Raw genomic sequence first — 19,907 nt, 5'->3', positions numbered from 1 at the left:
AGAGTCTCTCCACCTCTATCCTATCCATCCCATTCATCATCTTATACGTCTCAATGAGATCTCCCCTCATTCTTCTAAACTCTAACGAGTACAAGCCTAGTTTATTCAGCCTCTCCTCATAGCTCAATCCCCTCAACTCCGGTATCAGCCTAGTAAACCTCCTCTGCACTCCCTCCAGGGCCAAAATATCCTTGCGCAGGTGCGGCGCCCAAAACTGCACACAGTACTCCAGCTGCGGCCTCACCAATGCCCTATACAGCTGCAGCAAGACCTCCCTACTTTTATATTCAATCCCCCTCGCTATGAAGGCCAGCATCCCATTCGCCTTCCTGACCACCTGCTGCACCTGCAAGCTGGGTTTTTGCGATTCATGCACAAGGATCCCGAGGGCCCTCTGCACCGTCGCCTGCTGCAGTTTTTCGCCACGTAAGTAATAGTCCTTCCTACCATTTTTCCTACCAAAGTGGACCACCTCACACTTGCCAACATTAAATTCCATTTGCCATTTCCTGGCCCATTCGCCCAGCCTATCTAGATCCTTCTGCAGACTCTCCACACCCTCCGCACAATTTGCCGTTCCCCCAATCTTGGTGTCATCAGCAAATTTCGACACCCTGCACTCGGTTCCCTCCTCCAGATCATCTATATAAAAGTTTCTCCCCTCCGGAGATAAAACTGGCTGCTGAACAAAACACAGGTGTGCTCTCTATTCAAAAACAGCCAGGGGCCCTGCTGTTGTGCTTCTATATCTGACAGTGGTAAACATGAATAACCATGGGGAGGCACAGTGGGATTATCACTGGGCTAGTAATCCAGAGACCCAGAGGTTATCCAGAAGTAATGCACCTTCTGCGCCTCTTAGAAAGAAAGAGCATTTTGTCACATATTAGACACATCCTGAAGTGCTTCAAATCAACAGATTACTTTTAAAGTCGTAGAGGTTTACAGCATGGAATCAGGCCCTTTGTCCCAACTTGTCCATGCTGCCTGTTTTTTTTAAACCACTAAACTAGTCCCAACTGCCCGCATTTGGCCCATATCCTTCTGAAGCCATCTTACCTATGTTAGCTGTCTAAATGCTTTTTAAAGACAAAATTGAACTCGCCTCTACTACTACCTCTGGCAGCTTGTTCCAGATACTCACCACCCTCTGTGAAAAAATTGCCCCTCTGGACACTTCTGTATCTCTCCCCTCTCACCTTAAACCTGTCCCCTTTAGTTTTAGACTCCCTTACCTTTGAGAAAAGATGTGACTATCTAGCTGATCTATGCCCCTTATTATTTTATAGACCTCTCTAAGATCACTCCTAAGTCTCCTACGCTCCAGGGAAAAAAGTCCCAGTCTATCCAGCCTCTCCTTATAACTCAAACCGGCAAGTCCTGGTAACATCCTAGTAGATCTTTTCTGAGTTCTTTCCAGTTTAATAATATCCTTTCTATAATCGAGTAACAACAGTATACAGTTTCTGAAGCACACTTACTGCAATGTCAGATTTTACCAGCAACGGAATTGAATTGAAATCATCCACAACAAATCATTCACTTCCAAAATCATTATCTGATGTTCTGTCCCCAGGCAACTACTGTCCCTTGGAATTGCCAAGTGAACTCAAGCCACAATGGCCTACTTTGCAGTGACTGCATTGCTCTGCCAGTGAAGAAGTTCAAAGGTCATCGTTTGTGGCCTACCTTATACAGCGGATAAATTTGCTCAATGATGCTTGTATGCTGACAGAATCTCTTCCATCTGAGCATGTGCAGATATTTGCACTGTACCAGCTGGTGGACCCGATCTGTGAAAAACTGACCAGAATGATCCTCAGTGAAAACGGCAGCAATTGATTTGAAAACACGGGCCGGAATTCTCCGACCTTGCCTGCTATTGGAATTTTCCAGTCCCGCTGCGGTGAATGGAGAGTTGGCTGAGCATCAACTTCTCCGTTCTCAACGGCAGTGGTAGCAAGGCGTTCAAGACCAGAGAATTCCAGCCAGAGATTTTTTGGACTCAGGGGCTGGTGAACCAGTGGACTTCTCTGCCGCAGTAGGCTGTGAAGGCCAAGAGCCTATTTAAGAAGGAAATAGATTTCTAGACCCTAAAGGTGTCAAGGGATATGGAGAGAGAGGAGTAAGCCTTTGAGATAGAAGATTGGCCATGATCATGTTTAATGGTGGAACAGGCTCAAAAGGTCATTTGGCCTACTCCTGCTCCTATTTTCTAATGCAATGGGATGAAGTTGACTATATTCATGTTTTTCACCCAGCGTCAGCAGGGTTAACCTGATGCACGCTTAATGCAATTAAGAGGCAAGAACCAGCCATTTATACTTCACTTGAGATGGATCAAGGTTTCACTGTCAGAATAAGTAGGAAGCTCCGACCATCTTGGAAAAATGATATTTATCTCACTTATTGCATTCTGCCAACTTGCCACCTTTCCACAGGAAGAATGCGGCACTTTTTTGGGTGTTAAGGTTAGTGTTCCAGGTATGGTAATTTGGGGTCACATTCTTGGATGAATAATCCAGGAGCCTGGGTTAATGATCCGGACAACATGAGTTCAGATCCCATCACAACAACTTGGGAATTCAAATTCAATTAATTAAATTAAAGCTACTACTGGAGGAAGCTACCAGATTCTTGTAAAAACCCATCCGGTCCTGCAGGGAAGGAAATCGGCCGATCTTACTTTTTCCGATGTGGATGATTCCAGATCTTCAGCAATACGGATAATTTTTAACCACCCTCTGAAATAGTCTAGCAAGTACTTAGCTCCATTCCAGCTGTCCTGGGGTTGGGTAGGCTCAGGCTGAGGGCAAGGGGACATCATGGCTGGACTGCCCCCCTCTAGCTTTGTCAGACCTGATATGGTATGGTGATTTCAGGCAGTCCAATGATCAACACCTGCATTCCTGCCTTACAGATGTGATCATTCTGAAGTGGCCCGGTCACTTTAATTTACTTGTCCCCTGATCACCCGGCAGGTAAATCATTGCAGCACTCCATTCTGCAGCAGAGATTTTCCTATCTCCCTGTCAGAAGCTGCAGGTGTGAGCAGACCCCTTTGAAGTCCGCTGATAGAGAGGAGATGTCAATTTCACACTTCCACTTTTGCAAACCACAATGGTTTTGAATAAATAACAGGCTATCAATCAGGCTTAGACTCTGTCAACATTGCGGTCAGAATCAATGGGGTTCTTGAGGTAAAGTAAAGTTTACTTATTCATCACAAGTAGGCTAACATTCACACTGCAATGAAGTTACTGTGAAAATCCCCTAGTCACCATACTCCAGCATCTGTTCGGGTACACTGAAGGAGAATTTAAAATGGCCAATCCATCGAACCCGAACATCTTTGGACTGTAGGAGAAAACTGGAAGACCCTGAAGAAACCCACGCAGACATGGGGAGAACGTGCAGCACAGGCAGTGACCCAAGCTGGGAATCGAACCCAGGTCCCTGGCTCTGTGTGGCAGCAGTGCTAACCGCCTGTGCTACATTCAACCATGAAGGGAAATGAAAATAAACACAGGTGGCTGGAGCAGAAATCCATTCAGCTGTCAATGGAATCATTTTCAAGGTAGTGCAAGTTGAATTTGCCTCAGAAGCCTCAGAAACTTCAAATCAAAGCTGTGTGCATACACTGGGGCTGAGTGCACAGTTTTGCAGGCTGGAACCCCCACCACCAGGTGAAATTGACAGCACTTTACACCATTTATGTATTAAAAACAGCAGGTAACCTGGTGGAGGAGAAGAGGTAAACTGTCAGTCGTATATTCCAGTGTTAAACAGCTCTCAAGCTCTCTCTGCATAACATCCGCCTGAATTAAAAGTGGTTTGGCTTCAGCCACCTACAGAAAGAGACAAAAATAATCGCAGTTTAAAGCAATTATCGATCAGAAATATATTTTCAAGATTACTAAAGGATATTGTGGTACATGTTGCAATCTTGAGGATAAAAAGAAAGGTAGTCGCAGCACCTGGGTTAGTTGCAATCAACAAGGCAGGTTTATTGAGAAGCTGTTCACTGTACAAAGGCTTGGGCTGGACTGACTAAAAACCCACCAAGCAGCCGATACTATCACAAACTAAACATGTGACCAGAGCCCTACAGAGGCAGCACAACAACCTAACATCTACCCAAATATATAATCGACGTAGAGAGCATTTTCCAATTGGATCACATGTATTTACCTTTGCGGCTGAGTCAAATTTGATTTTCAAATTTGCTGGCGACACCACTGTAGTGGGTTAGACCTCAAACAATGACAAGGCAGAACACAGGAATGAGATAGAGAATCTGGTGAACTGGTGCACCAACAATAACCTCTCCCTCAATGTCAACAAAATGAAGGAGATTGCCATCAACTCCAGGAAGTGCAAAGGAGAACATGCCTCTGTCTACATCAATGGGGAGTAGAAAGGGTCAAGAGTTTCAAGTTTTTAGGTATCCAGATCACCAACAACTTGTCCTGGTTCCCCCCATGCCAACACTATAGTTAAGAGAGACCTCCAACGCATAGAACATAGAACATTACAGCGCAGTACAGGCCCTTCGGCCCTCGATGTTGCACCGACCAGTGGAACCAATCTAATGACCCTCTAACCTAAACTATTCCAATGTTATCCATATGCCTATCCACTGACCATTTGAACGCCCTTAAAGTTGGCGAGTCCACAACTGCTGCAAGCAGGGCATTCCACACCCTTACTACCCTCTGAGTAAAGAACCTACATCTGGCAGCCGTCCTATAACTACCACCCCCTAATTTAAAGCTATGTCCCCTCCACTTTCTTAGAAGATTAAGGAAATTTGGCATGTTAGCTACGACTGTCACCAACTTTTACAGGTGCACCATAGAAAACATTCTTTCTGGTTGTATCACAGCTTGGTATGGCTCCTGCCTGCCCAAGACTGCAAGGAATTACAAAAGGTCATGAAAGTAGCCCAATCCATCACACAAATCAGCCTCCCATCCATTGACTCCATCTAAACTTCCCACTGCCTCAGCAAAGCAGCCAGCATAATTAAGGACCCTATGCACCCCGGTCATTCTCTCTTCCACCTTCTCACTTTGGGAAAAAGATACGAAAGTCTGAGGTCATGTACCAATAGACTCAAGAACAGCTTCTTCCCTGCTGCTGTCAGGCTTTTGAATGGATTTATCTTGCATTAAGTTGATCTTTCTTTACACCCTAGCTCTGACTGTAACACTACATTCTGCAATCTCTCGTTTCTTCTCTATGAACGGTATGTTTAGTCTGTATAACGCACAAGAAACAATACTTTTCACTGTATGTTAATACATGTGACAATAATAAATCAAATCAAATCAAATCAGAGGGTGTTGATTCCTATCAATTCATAGAATCATTGCAGTACAGAAGGAGGCCATTTGGTCCATCAAGTCTGTACCAACTACAGACTTACCCAGGCCCTTTTCCCGTAACCCCATACATTTACCCTCCTAATCCCCCTGACACTAGAGTCAACTCAGCATGGCCAATCAACCCAACCTGCACATCTTTGGACTGTGGGGAGGAAACCGGAGCACCCGGAGGGAACCCATGCTGACACGGGGAGAACATGCAAACTCCATACAGTGACCCAAGGCCAGAACTGAGTCCAGATCCTGACACTGAGAGGCAGCAGTACCACCAGTGGTTCCAGTGCTCTAATAGATCATTTAACAATGTCACTATTTGTTTCATCAGAATCTGATAACACATGAGAACATGCAGATTGTGCACAGACACACATGATCTTCGCTGATTAATTAATTTAAATTCCAATATCTATCCTTTTGATAAGTTTTGCTCAGGTAAACTTATCAGCCTGTAATTACACAACCTGATTATTTCTCAAGTCCAGAAAAAGAATGTTGAACAAAAATGTTACATGTTTCACATCAATATGTTCAATTTACCTCTGGAGTTGTCTCCCTTGTTCTTCACACATTGGCACTGAGATTCCCCCACCTCCATCATGATGGGCTCTCTGTCAGCGGGTGCAGCGAGCCATTGGCTGTCAGTGGGATCGCCCAGTCCCACCAAAGTCTGTGGGCTTTTGTGTAGCTCAGTTGCCCTGCCATCAGTGAACCCACCGCTAGGGGTCAACTTTGACGGGAACCAAAGACCCAGCTGACGGGAGTGGCTGGAAAATCCCAGGACCCAGTTCAGGGGATACAGCAGGACAGGCAAAAATCCATTGACCTCTGGAGGGACTGGGCGAACCCGGCAGTGGGCGGGGCTGGAAAATCCAGGGGCTGGTCCTGGGTATGACGCTCTGTCGGAGAGTTAGTGCAGTCTCAATCAGCCAATGGTCTCCTTCTGGATGGCACGGTGCATTGTGGTTAGCATTGCTGTCTCACAGCACCAGGGACCCGGGTTCCATTCCCAGCTTGTGTCACTGTCTGTGCAGAGTCTGCACATTCTCTCCGTGTCTGTGTGGGTTTCCTCCAGTTTCATCCCACAGTCCACAGATGTGTGTGTTAGGTGGATTGACCATGCTAAATTTCCCCTTAGTGTCAGGGTAATTAGCAGGGTAAATATGTGGAGTTATGGGGATAGGGCCTGGGTGGGATTGTGGTCAGTACAGACCCTCTGCACTGTAGGGATTTTATGATTCTGCACTGTAGGGATTCTATGGTAGTGAGAATTAGAACTAAGCAAACTTATTTTTGTTTCTGTCTTTTTTTTCTTTAAGTTCTCCATTTCTGAGCAGAAAGTTGGGGGAAGGGCTCCCTGGTGACTGGTGGACTCATTTTATCCAGTTACTTGTAGATATGTTTTACTTTCTGAAGCATTAATAAAGTTCTCTGTTTTTCCGTGCCCTGTGGAAAGGTGCCTGCCTCTTGCTTCCACCCCTCTCCCTTCTTCTAACAGCCCAGTGGAGAGTGAGGACTTGCTGTGTGAGAAAGTATTGACACAAACCCCTGCCCCACCACTCACTGGCACAGTCTGCTGAACCACCAACATGTTGTGTTGCCTGTCCAAGTTAATTATTCTCTTCATTTTTGTTTTGAAGCAGAAAACATTGTGTACAAATAACTACTTGCATTTCAAAGGCCGATACGGGGATTGAATATAAATTCATAGCGAAGGGGATTGAATATAAAAGTAGGGAGGTCTTGCTGCAGCTGTATAGGGCGTTGGTGAGGCCGCAGCTGGAGTACTGTGTGCAGTTTTGGGTGCCGCACCTGCGCAAAGATATTTTGGCCTTGGAGGGAGTGCAGAGGAGGTTTACTAGGCTGATGCCGGAGTTGAGGGAGTTGAGCTATGAGGAGAGGCTGAATAAACTGGGCTTGTACTCGTTAGAGTTTAGAAGAATGAGGGGAGATCTCATTGAGACGTATAAGATGATGAATGGGATGGATAGGATAGAGGTGGAGAGACTCTTCCCGCTCAGAAAGGACAGTAGGACTAGGGGGCACAGCCTCAAGATAAAGGGGGGGCGGTTTAGAACGGAGTTGAGGAGGAACTTCTTCACTCAAAGGGTGGTGAATCTCTGGAATTCTCTACCCGTTGAAGTGGTGGAGGCTGCCTCGCTAAATATTTTTAAGACGCGGGTTGATGGGTTTTTGATAAGAGAAGGGATTAAGGGTTATGGGGAGAGGGCGAGAATGTGGAACTGAGCCACGACAGATCAGCCATGATCTTATTGAATGGTGGGGCAGGCTCGAAGGGCCAGATGGCCTACTCCTGCTCCTATTTCTTATGTTCTTATGTTCTTATGTTCTTATACTGAGGAAGCGGTGAGCTGTACAGTGCTCACTCTCAGCAGGTGTTGAAAACCAACTCAAGTCTTCCCTTACAAGATTTATGTTTTGGTTGGTTTTTATAACACAAAATAACATTTCAGCAGTACATTTCTTATTTTTATTCATTTGTGGAATTTGGGCTTCGCTGGTGAGTCCAGCATTTATTGCCTGTCCCCGATTGCCCTGTCAGAAAGTGGCGATGAGCTGCCTTCTTATAAACAGACACACAAACTAACAGCAGGAATCGGCCACTCGGCCCTTCTAGCTAGCTCCATCATTCAATAAAATCATGGCGGATCTGACTGTAACCTTAACCCCACATTCCTGCCTACCCCGGATAACCCTGCAACCTCTTGTTAATCAAAAATCCCACCTAGCTCTACCTTAAAAATATCCACAAACTCTGCCCTCACTTCCTTTGAGGAAGAGAGTTCCCAAGATTCACAATTCTTTGAGAGCAAAAGGTCTCCTCATCTCCACCTTAAATGAGCAATGTCTTGGGGGTGATTTTCCAGACCTGTTCACCACAGACACAAATCTCGTTAGGGTTGTTAACGTTCACCCATTGCAAAACCAGAATCCAATCGTGGTGACCATGCCAGGGTCTCGGTGTTAAGTATACCCCCCAGGTGATGAGGAAAGCAGTTTTCTTTTATTCATTAGTGTCACAAGTAGGCTTCCATTATGAATGAAGTTACTGTGAAAACCCCCTAGTCACCACATTCCGACGCCTGTTCGGATACGCTGAGGGAGAATCTAGCACGGCCAATCCACCTAACAAACACATCTTTGGACTGTGGGAGGAAACCAGAGCACCGGAGGAAACCCACGCAGACACGGGGAGGACATGCAGATTCCGCACAGACAGTGACCCAAGTTGGGAATCAAACCGGGTCCCTGGCTTGCACACTGTGCTACTCTACCTCAGCTGGGCACTGCCAGGGCAGGGCCAGGGACAGGATCTCTAGGGAACCTCAATGGAGGCTTCCCATCATGTGGGGAATGCAACGATAGAGAGAGGAGGGGGAGTTTGCCTCCACTGGGGGAGTGGGGAAGCCTGAATTGTAAGGGAGAGGGGGATGCCTGCATTCTGGGGTGGGGAGGTGCGATGATCTGATGCCCTGATGCTAGTGATGATGAAGGAGGGGATTTTTAACTTCAATTTGAGATTGGGTTGTCCCAATCTGGCCTATCCCTCAGGAATGACAGCGTAAAACACACTCCTTGCATTTTTAACAAGGTGTCAAAAGGTGTAGAAGGAAAGCTTGCCTGTTTGTTAGGGGAGAAACACACTGGTTTTCAGTCTGAACCTGATACTTTGCCACTCTTTGGGAAAATGCCACCCCTTATTTTTAAACACTAACCCCCTAATTCTGGATTCTCTCACAAAAGGAAACATCCTCTCCACATGCAGTCTGTCTAGACCCTCAGGATCTTAAAGGTTTCATTCAAGTTGCCTCTTACTCATCTTAACTCCAGTAAATACAAGCCTAGTTTGTCCAAACTTCCCTGAGAAGACAACCCACCCATGACTAGTATTAGTCTAGTGAACATTCTCTGAACTGCTTCGAACCAGTTACATTTTTCCATAAATAAGGAGACCATCACTGTATATAATATTCCAAATGTGGTCTCACTAACGCCACATATAATTGAAGCATAGCCTTTCTGTTTCTGTAATCAATTCCCCTCACAATAAACAATAACATTCTATTCACTGCATCTGCACATTAGCCTTCTATGATTCATGCAGTAGGACACCCAGATCCCTCTGCACCTCAGAGTTCTACAATATCTCACCATTTAGATAATAAAAATTCCTCCTGCCAAAATGGACAACTTCACATTTGCCCATTTTATATTCCATTTGCCAGATCTTTGCCCACTCACTTAACCTATAATGTCCCTTCATAGCCTCCTTATGTCATCTTCACAATTTACTTTCCTATCTAACTTTATGTCATCAGCAAACTTCACAATACCTTCAGTCTCTTTATCCAAGACATTTATATAAATTGTAAGAAGTTGAGATCCCAGCACTGAACCACCATGTAATATGGACTTTGTATATAAGCTGATGTTATATTCCCTAATAACCAACTGTTCATTATCAATCATCAAATTTGGATTGGCTTCACTAATCCTTCAGTATCAGTCTGATTGAATCCATGATACTGAATGCTGCCAGTCAACATCTGCCATCAACACAGGTGCAGTACTGCCATAAACTAGAGACCCAAGTCTATATAAAATGCAGTTAAAAACTGCTCTTCTGCGAGTGGACAGAAAATTGGGAGCATCGTGAATTAGGTCCACAGACCTCCAAGTCCAATCTCCAATCTGTGCTGTCATCAGGCCAGAGGATTTGGAGGTATGCATACAGAATTAAATATCAGATGTAGGAACATGTCTCCAATTTGCAAACCTCAACAACTCATCAAGGCTCCGTCAGCAGAACCTTCAAAACTTACAAGCTTTACCACCCAGAAGGACAGGGGCAGCAGGTATATGGAAACATCACCAACTGCACATTCCCCTACAAGTCACTCACCATCTTGACTTGGAAATATATCACTGTCCCTTCACTGTTGCTGGGTCAAAATCCTGGAACTTCCTTCCTAACAGCACTGTGGGTGTACTACACCACATGGACTGCAGCGGTTCAAGAAGGCAGCTCACTACCATCTCCTGAAGGGCAATTAAGGATGTCCGACATCCATATCCCATGAAATAATAAATTTGAAACATCCCTGTCATCATTTGTGTGACCCATTTCATTGGAACTCTCACATTTCCCATTCAGTTATGATATGGTATCTTTCGTCATCATGGCTCTTGGCACATGTTTAAGGTACGTATCACAACAGTGTTTACCCTCAACTTGTGATTTTAGGTCTGTTAATTTTAAGAAGTGGAAGAGCTTTTCCTAGAATGCTTTCAGGAACATGGAGACAAGAACTGAATGGTAAAAGCAAAACACTGTGGATCTGAAACAAAAACAAAAAATAATGGGAAATCTCAGCAGGTCTGAGAGCATCTGTGGGGACAGAGTAAAGTAAGAAGTCTCACAATACCAGGTTAAAGTCCAACAGATTTATCTGGTAGCAAAATCCACTAGCTTTCAGAGTGCTGCTCCTTCGTAAGGTAAGCAGTTATCTGACGAAGGAGCAGCACTCTGAAAGCTAGTGGATTTTGCTACCAAATAAACCTGTTGGACTTTAACTTGGTGTTGTGAGACTTCTTATTGTATTTACCACAGTCCAATGCTGGCATCTCCACAATGGGACAGAACAGAGCTAATGTTTCGAGTATCGATGGCCCTTCATCAGAGCTGAGAGCAAAGAGAATCAGCAGAGATTTATACAATGAGGGGTGGGGGAGGGACGGCGGAATGGGACAAAGGGAATGTAAATGAGGATACAGAAGACTGAGAAGGCACTAAAAGTGTCCATTAAGTGATCAGACTGGCAGAACACAGGTACAGATTGTTAAAGGAATTGAATGGTGATGGGTCAGTGGTGGTCAGGGCACCTGCATGTGGAAAAGGGGCTGGGTCGAGCAGAGGAGGCTCGTAGGCAGAAATATGTGGAGAGTTGTGCAGCTGGATGCTTTGAAAAGGGCCAGAGACAGATTGGGCACCTTCCTTCTGCAGAAGACTGCTATACCCTGCTCCCTCCAAATATTACCCAAACCCAGCGATACCAGGCACAGCTCCCCATACTACAGTCAACTCTTTTAAACAGGTCTGATATTTTACCTGCAAACCTTTCTTCAAGAGTAGTTCCCGTTCCTTTCTGAAATAAGAAATGTCCTTCGGTATGTGAACAGAACTGAAAAATAATGGAAGCACATTAATGTGAAAGTGGAAGCAAGGTTATATTGTCAGATGAAAAGGACATTAGGAAGTGTTTAATATCAATCTTATTGCATTTAAGATATTATAAACATTGACTAGTTGTTTCCTTTAGATTTGCAGTAAGTTTCATTTAGCGGGTTTTTTATTCTTTCATGGGATGTGGGCATCGCTGGCTGGTCCAATATTTATTGCCCTTAAGGGACAGTTAAGAGTCAACCACATTGCTGTGGCTCTGGAGTCACATGTAGGCCAGACCAGATGAGGACAGAAGATTTCCTTCCCTAAAGGACATTAGTGAACCAGATGGGTTTTCACAAAGATCAACATTGGTTTCATGGTCATCAGTAAACTTTTCATTCCAGATTTACCTTCAATTCAAATTTCACTATCTGCTGTGGTGGGATTCGAACCTGTACCCCCAGAGCATTACTCCGAGTTTCTGGAATACTAGGGTAGTGACAATACCACTACTCCACTGCCTCCCCTTAGTAGCCCAAAAATCCGTTAGGTCCTGAAAATGTTTTTTTTAATGCAGAATAAAACCATAGAATCCCTATAGTGCAGAGAGGCCATTTGGCCCATCAAGCCTGCACCACCTCTCCGAAAGAGCATGTCACCTAGGCCCTCCTCTCCGCCCTATGACCATAACCCTATGCATTTACCATGGCCAATCCACCTAACCTACACATCTTTGGACACAAAGGGGCAACTCAGCATGGCCAATCCATCTAACCTGCTCACTGGCTTCAACATTAAATAATCACTGAAGCTCTCAATTTAACACCAGTAGCTGTAGATCAGGCTCCACCCAGGCCGAACACTGTTTAAATTGTTTGTCTTCTGCCTTGATAGAACTTTAACTAATTTGTTCAGGGAGCATTCGTACTTGCCTTGACACATGCTGGGTTGTGACCACCAAAAGTTAGAACATTAAATATTTTGAAGTAAGATAATAAGTTACATTTACTACTAGTTGATATAGAAAGGAAGGATAGACTATGAAGCTAAACTAGCGCTAAATATAAAAAAGGATAGTAAGAGTTTTTATAAATTATATAAAGAGGAGGAGGCTGGCTAGGGTGAATGTTGGACCCTTAGAGGATGAGAGGGGGGATTTAGTGGTGGGGGATGAGGAAATGGCTGAAGCCTTAAATAAGTTTTTTGCTTCGGTCTTCACAGAGGAGGACGCGAATAGTTTGCCAGGTATTAAAGATAGAAGGATGGTAGGAGTTGAGGGCCTGAATGCGATCACTGTCACTAGAGAGGTAGTGCTCGATAGACTAGCGGGACTGATGGTGGACAAGTCCCCAGGACCAGATGGAATGCATCTCAGGGTTCTGAAGGAAATGGCAGAGGTGATAGTGGATGCCTTAGTGATTATTTTCCAAACTTCGCTGGATTCCGGGGAAGTGCCGGAAGATTGGAAAACGGCTAATGTTACGCCGCTGTTTAAAAAGGGTAGCAGGCAAAAGGCAGGAAATTATAGGCCGGTTAGTTTAACGTTTGTTGTAGGAAAAATGCTTGAATCTGTCATCAAAGGAGAGATAGCGAGGCAACTTGAGAAGAATTGTTTGATAGAGCAGACGCAGCACGGATTCGTTAAGGGGAAGTCGTGTCTGATGAATTTATTGGAATTCTATGAGCATTCAGGCCCTCAACTCCTACCATCCTTCTATCTTTAATACCCGGCAAACTATTCGCGTCCTCCTCCGTGAAGACCGAAGCAAAAAACTTATTTAAGGCTTCAGCCATTTCTTCATCCCCTACCACTAAATCCCCCCTCTCATCCTCTAAGGGTCCAACATTCACCCTAGCCAGCCTCCTCCTCGGTGGACGGAGGGGAACCGGTGGATGTGGTGTTTCTCGATTTTCAGAAGGCGTTTGATAAGGTGCCGCACAAGAAGTTGTTACAGAAGGTTAGGAGGCATGGAGTTGGGGGTAAGGTGTTAGCGTGGACAGAGGATTGGCTGTCTAATAGGAGGCAGAGAGTTGGTATCAATGGGTGCTATTCGGATTGGCGGTTGGTGACTAGTGGAGTGCCCCAGGGATCGGTGCTGGGGCCTCAGCTATTTACCATTTATATAGATGATCTGGAGGAGGGGGCTGAGCGTAGGGTGTCGAAATTTGCTGATGACACAAAGATAAGCGGAAAAGCAAATTGTGCGGAGGGTGTAGAAAGTCTGCAGAGGGATCTAGATAGGCTAAGCGAGTGGGCGAGGACCTGGCAGATGGAATACAATGTTGGCAAGTGTGAGGTTATCCACTTTGGCAGGAATAATAGTAGGGGGGACTACTATTTAAAGGGCGAAAAGCTGCAGCATGCTATGGTGCAGAGGGACCTGGGGGTCCTTGTGCATGAGTCGCAAAAGCCCAGCCTACAGGTGCAGCAGGTGGTCAGGAAGGCAAATGGGATACTGGCCTTCATAGCGAGGGGGATTGAATATAAAAGTAGGGAGGTCTTGCTGCAACTGTACAGGGCATTGGTGAGGCCGCAGCTGGAGTACTGTATGTAGTTTTGGTCGCCGCACTTGCGCAAGGATATTTTGGCCTTGGAAGGAGTGCAGAGGAGGTTCACTAGGCTAATACCGGAGTTGAGGGGGTTGAACTATGAAGAGAGGCTGAATAGACTGGGCTTGTACTCATTGGAGTTTAGAAGGATGAGGGGGGATCTTATTGAGACATATAAGATGATGAAGGGGATGGATAGGGTAGAGGTTGAGAGGTTCTTCCCGCTCAGAAAGGACAGTAGGACTAGAGGGCACAGCCTCAAGATAAGGGGGGGCAGTTTAGAACGGAGTTGAGGAGGAATTTCTTCACTCAAAGGGTGGTGAATCTCTGGGATTCTCTGCCAGTTGAAGTGGTGGAGGCTACCTCGCTAAATATATTTAAGACGCGGGTAGATAGGTTTTTGGTAGGCAAGGGGATTAAGGGTTATGGGGAGAAAGCGGGAAAGTGGAACTGAGCCACTTCAGATCAGCCATGATCGTATTGAATGGCGGGGCAGGCTCGAGGGGCTAGATGGCCTACTCCTGCACTTATTTCTTATGTTCTTAAACTTGGCAATGCATTCCATGCAGTGTCAAACCAAAGTTATGGTGGCACAGTGGTTAGCATTACTAAATCACAGTGCCAGGGACCTGGGTTCCAGTTTCCTCCCACAGTCCCAAAGACGTGTTGGTTAGGTGCATTGGTCATGCTAAATTCTCCCTCAATGTACCTGAGCAGGCACCAGAGTGTGGCAACTAGGGGATTTTTACAGTAACTTCATTGCAGTGTTAATGCAAACTTACTTGTGACACTATTTAAAACTTAAATTATCACTATCATTGCACTTTTCTTGGGGGTCAAGTTTAACTCTAACTCAAGATTTACATTTCCAATTTACCACAGGGCGAAAGTTGAAATCACTTCACAATGATGCTAAACTTGTGGTGAAAATGTATCCTTTTTTGCACATACGACTACCACACAGCCCAGAACTATGGTGGGCATTTACAATTTCAATTTCTGCTTTCTTTGTGCTTGCGTACAAATTGTATTCATTGTACATTTATTAAAATATTTTTATTTTTAATATGCATCAAGTACTTGTAAATTTAACAAGAACAGCGGGCCAGTGTTCATTCCTAAATATTACCTGAAAGGTTGTGTTGGTGCTCCCTGTAATATCCCATTCTCTTCAATCTCTTGTTTCAGTTCTGCCAGCTCTCCAGCCAGCTCATTTTCCATCGCCTGGATTCTTGCTGTAGCAGATACTTTGTATGTTTCACCCATTGCTCCACAGCTATTTATCAATGGAAGACAAATGTGCCATCAAATAAGTGTTAGAATAGTTCTATAATTAATCTGTGCAAACGTGATGGGCTGAACAGCCTCGTTCTGCACCAACTGTGGCTTGGTAGCACAGTGGTTAGCACTGCTGCCTCATTGCTCCAGAGACCCGGGTTCGATTCCCATTTTGAATCATTGTCTGCACTTCCTCCCTGTGTCTGAGTGTGTTTGCTCCCACAATCCAAAAATGTGCAGATTAGATTGATTGGTCATGCTTATTGCCCCTTAGTGTACCCAAACAGATGCTGGAGTGTTAGAGTTCTTTGAGGAGGTAAGAAGAAAGTTAGATAAAGGAGGACCAGTGAGTGTGATTTCTTTAGATTTCCAGAAGGCCTTTGACAAGGTGCTGCATAGGAGACTGTTAAATAAGTTAAGAGCCTATGGTGTTAAGAGTAAGATCCTGGTATTGATAGAGGATTGGCTGACTAGCAGAAGGCAGAAAGTGGGGATAAAAGGGGCTTTTTCAGGATGGCAGTCGGTGACTTGTGGTGTGCCTCAGGGATCGGCATGGGACCACAACTTTTCACAATATACTTTAACGATTTGGAAGAAGGAACTGAAGGTAGTGTTGATAAGTTTGCAAATGATACAAAGATATGTAGAGGGACAGGTAGTATTGAGGAAGCAAGGGGGCTGCAGAAGGACTTGGACAGGTTAGCAGAGTGGGCAAAGAAGAGGCAGATGGAATACAATGTGGAAAAGTGTGATGTTATGTCAGGAAGGAGGAATGGAGGCATAGACTATTTTCTAAACAGAGTAATGCTTAGGAAATCAGAAACACAAAGGAACTTTGGAGTCATTGTTCAAGATTCTTTTAAGGTTAATGTGCAGGTTCAGTCAGCAGTGAGGAAGGCAAATGCAATGTTAGCATTCATGTCAAGAGGGCTAGAATACAAGTGCAGGGGTGTATTTCTAAGGCTGTATAAGGCTCTGGTCAGACCCCATTTGGAGTATTGTGAGCAGTTTGGGCCTCGTGTCTAAGGAAGGATGTGCTGGCCTTGGAAAGGGTCTAGAGGAGTTTCAGAAGAATGATCCCTGGAATGAAAAGCTTGTCAAATGAGTAACGGTTGAGGACTCTGGGTCTGTAGTTGTTGGAGATTAGAACGATGAGGGGGGATCTTATTGAAACTTATTGAAACTGCAAGGCCTGGATAGAGTGGATGTGGAGAGGATGTTTCCACTAGTAGGAAAAACTAGAATCAGAGGGCACAGTCTCAGGCTGAAACAGAGATGAGGAGGAATTTCTTCAGCCAGAGAGTGATGAATCTGTGGAACTCTTTGCCACAGAAGGCTGTGGAGGCCAGGTCATTGTGTGTCTTTGAGGCAGAAATAGATAGGCTCTTGATTAATAAAGGGCTATGGGGAAAAGGCAGGAGAATGGGGATGAGAACCATGATTGAATGGCAGAACAGACTCAATGGGCCAAGTGGCCTAGTTCTGCTCCTATGTCTCATGGTTTAAAAATTTTGTTTTCAGATATTGATTTAGAGTTGGTCTAGAAATCCAATGATGTGAATGGAAGTTAATGGCTGGAATTTTCCATTCTGCACAGTGCTGGCTGAGACAGAAAAATTGATGTGCTTTTCTTTAGCACTGTGTGCAGAAAACATCTGTAGCTGTGGTCCACACCATTGCACTGTCGGGATGTGTGGTCTACACCATTGCACTGTCGGGATGTGTGGTCTACACCATTGCACTGTTGGGATGTGTGGCCTATACCATTGCACTGTCGGGACGTGTAGTCTACACCATTGCACTGTCAGGATGTGTGGCCTACGCCATTGCACTGTCGGGACGTGTAGTCTACACCATTGCACTGTCGGGACATGTGGTCTACACCATTGCACTGTCGGGATGTGTGGTCTACACCATTGCACTGTCGGGATGTGTGGTCTACACCATTGCACTGTCAGGATGTGTGGTCTACACCATTGCACTGTCGGGACATGTGATCTACACCATTGCACTGTCGGGATGTGTGGTCTACACCATTGCACTGTCGGGATGTGTGGTCTACACCATTGCACTGTCGGGACGTGTGGTCTACACCATTGCACTGTCGGGACGTGTAGTCTACACCATTGCACTGTCGGGATGTGTGGTCTACACCATTGCACTGTCGGGACGTGTGGTCTACACCATTGCACTGTCGGGACGTGTGGTCTACACCATTGCACTGTCGGGACGTGTAGTCTACACCATTGCACTGTCGGGATGTGTGGTCTACACCATTGCACTGTCGGGACGTGTGGTCTACACCATTGCACTGTCGAGAGGTGTGGTCTACACCATTGCACTGTCGGGATGTGTGGCCTACACCATTGCACTGTCGGGACATGTAGTCTACACCATTGCACTGTCGGGACGTGTGGCCTATACCATTGCACTGTCGGGATGTGTGGCCTACACCATTGCACTGTCGGGATGTGTGGTCTACACCATTGCACTGTCGGGATGTGTGGTCTACACCATTGCACTGTTGGGATGTGTGGCCTATACCATTGCACTGTCGGGACGTGTAGTCTACACCATTGCACTGTCAGGATGTGTGGCCTACGCCATTGCACTGTCGGGACGTGTAGTCTACACCATTGCACTGTCGGGACATGTGGTCTACACCACTGCACTGTCGGGATGTGTGGTCTACACCATTGCACTGTCGGGATGTGTGGTCTACACCATTGCACTGTCAGGATGTGTGGTCTACACCATTGCACTGTCGGGACATGTGATCTACACCATTGCACTGTCGGGATGTGTGGTCTACACCATTGCACTGTCGGGATGTGTGGTCTACACCATTGCACTGTCGGGACGTGTGGTCTACACCATTGCACTGTCGGGACGTGTAGTCTACACCATTGCACTGTCGGGATGTGTGGTCTACACCATTGCACTGTCGGGACGTGTGGTCTACACCATTGCACTGTCGGGACGTGTGGTCTACACCATTGCACTGTCGGGACGTGTAGTCTACACCATTGCACTGTCGAGAGGTGTGGTCTACACCATTGCACTGTCGGGACGTGTGGTCTACACCATTGCACTGTCGGGACGTGTGGTCTACACCATTGCACTGTCGAGAGGTGTGGTCTACACCATTGCACTGTCGGGATGTGTGGCCTACACCATTGCACTGTCGGGACATGTAGTCTACACCATTGCACTGTCGGGACGTGTGGCCTATACCATTGCACTGTCGGGATGTGTGGCCTACACCATTGCACTGTCGGGATGTGTAGTCTACACCATTGCACTGTCGGGATGTGTAGTCTACACCATTGCACTGTCAGGATGTGTGGCCTATACCATTGCACTGTCGGGACGTGTAGTCTACACCATTGCACTGTCGGGACATGTGGTCTACACCATTGCACTGTCGGGATGTGTGGTCTACACCATTGCACTGTCGGGACGTGTAGTCTACACCATTGCACTGTCGGGACATGTAGTCTACACCATTGCACTGTCGGGATGTGTGGCCTACACCATTGCACTGTCGGGATGTGTGGCCTACACCATTGCACTGTCGGGACGTGTGGCCTACACCATTGCACTGTCGGGATGTGTGGCCTACACCATTGCACTGTCGGGACGTGTAGTCTACACCATTGCACTGCGGGATGTGTGGTCTACACCATTGCACTGTCGGGACGTGTAGTCTACACCATTGCACTGTCGGGACGTGTAGTCTACACCATTGCACTGTCGGGATGTGTGGTCTACACCATTGCACTGTCGGGATGTGTAGTCTACACCATTGCACTGTCGGGACGTGTAGTCTACACCATTGCACTGTCGGGACGTGTGGTCTACACCATTGCACTGTCGGGACGTGTAGTCTACGCCATTGCACTGTCGGGACGTGTAGTCTACGCCATTGCACTGTCGGGACGTGTAGTCTATGCCATTGCACTGTCGGGACGTGTGGTCTACGCCATTGCACTGTCGGGATGTGTGGCCTACACCATTGCACTGTCGGGATGTGTAGTCTACACCATTGCAGTGTCGGGATGTGTGGTCTACACCATTGCAGTGTCGGGATGTGTGGTCTACACCATTGCACTGTCGGGACGTGTGGTCTACACCATTGCAGTGTCGGGATGTGTGGTCTACACCATTGCACTGTCGGGACGTGTGGCCTACACCATTGCACTGTCGGGACGTGTGGTCTACACCATTGCACTGTCAGGACGTGTAGTCTACACCATTGCACTGTCGGGACGTGTGGCCTACACCATCGCACTGTTGGGACGTGTAGTCTACACCATCGCACTGTCGGGACGTGTAGTCTACACCATCGCACTGTCAGGACGTGTGGTCTACACCATCGCACTGTCGGGACGTGTAGTCTACACCATTGCACTGTCGGGACGTGTAGTCTACACCATTGCACTGTCGGGATGTGTGGTCTACACCATTGCACTGTCGGGACGTGTGGCCTACACCATTGCACTGTCGGG

The 19,907-nt window shown here is 46.2% G+C and overlaps 1 protein-coding gene across 1 annotated transcript in view; it reads right to left on the bottom strand.

Moving 5' to 3' along the window:
* Positions 1 to 15,387, bottom strand: part of ccdc162 (coiled-coil domain containing 162) — a 179,119-nt gene extending 163,732 nt beyond the window's left edge. Inside the window, exons 1-4 of the mRNA XM_080193446.1 lie at positions 15,251 to 15,387; positions 11,515 to 11,587; positions 3,738 to 3,848; positions 1,690 to 1,803 (exon numbers count right to left, since the gene is read on the bottom strand). Of these exons, the coding sequence (XP_080049572.1) occupies positions 1,690 to 1,803; positions 3,738 to 3,848; positions 11,515 to 11,587; positions 15,251 to 15,387 (435 nt within the window). The remainder of the gene's footprint in view (positions 1 to 1,689; positions 1,804 to 3,737; positions 3,849 to 11,514; positions 11,588 to 15,250) is intronic.
* Between the last annotated feature and the right edge of the window lie 4,520 nt (positions 15,388 to 19,907).

Source organism: Carcharhinus amblyrhynchos, chromosome 7 (genome assembly GCF_965287045.1).
Source record: "Carcharhinus amblyrhynchos chromosome 7, sCarAmb.v2.hapA, whole genome shotgun sequence".
NCBI classification, from domain to species: domain Eukaryota; kingdom Metazoa; phylum Chordata; class Chondrichthyes; order Carcharhiniformes; family Carcharhinidae; genus Carcharhinus; species Carcharhinus amblyrhynchos.
This window is presented reverse-complemented; position numbering and strand designations above follow the sequence as displayed.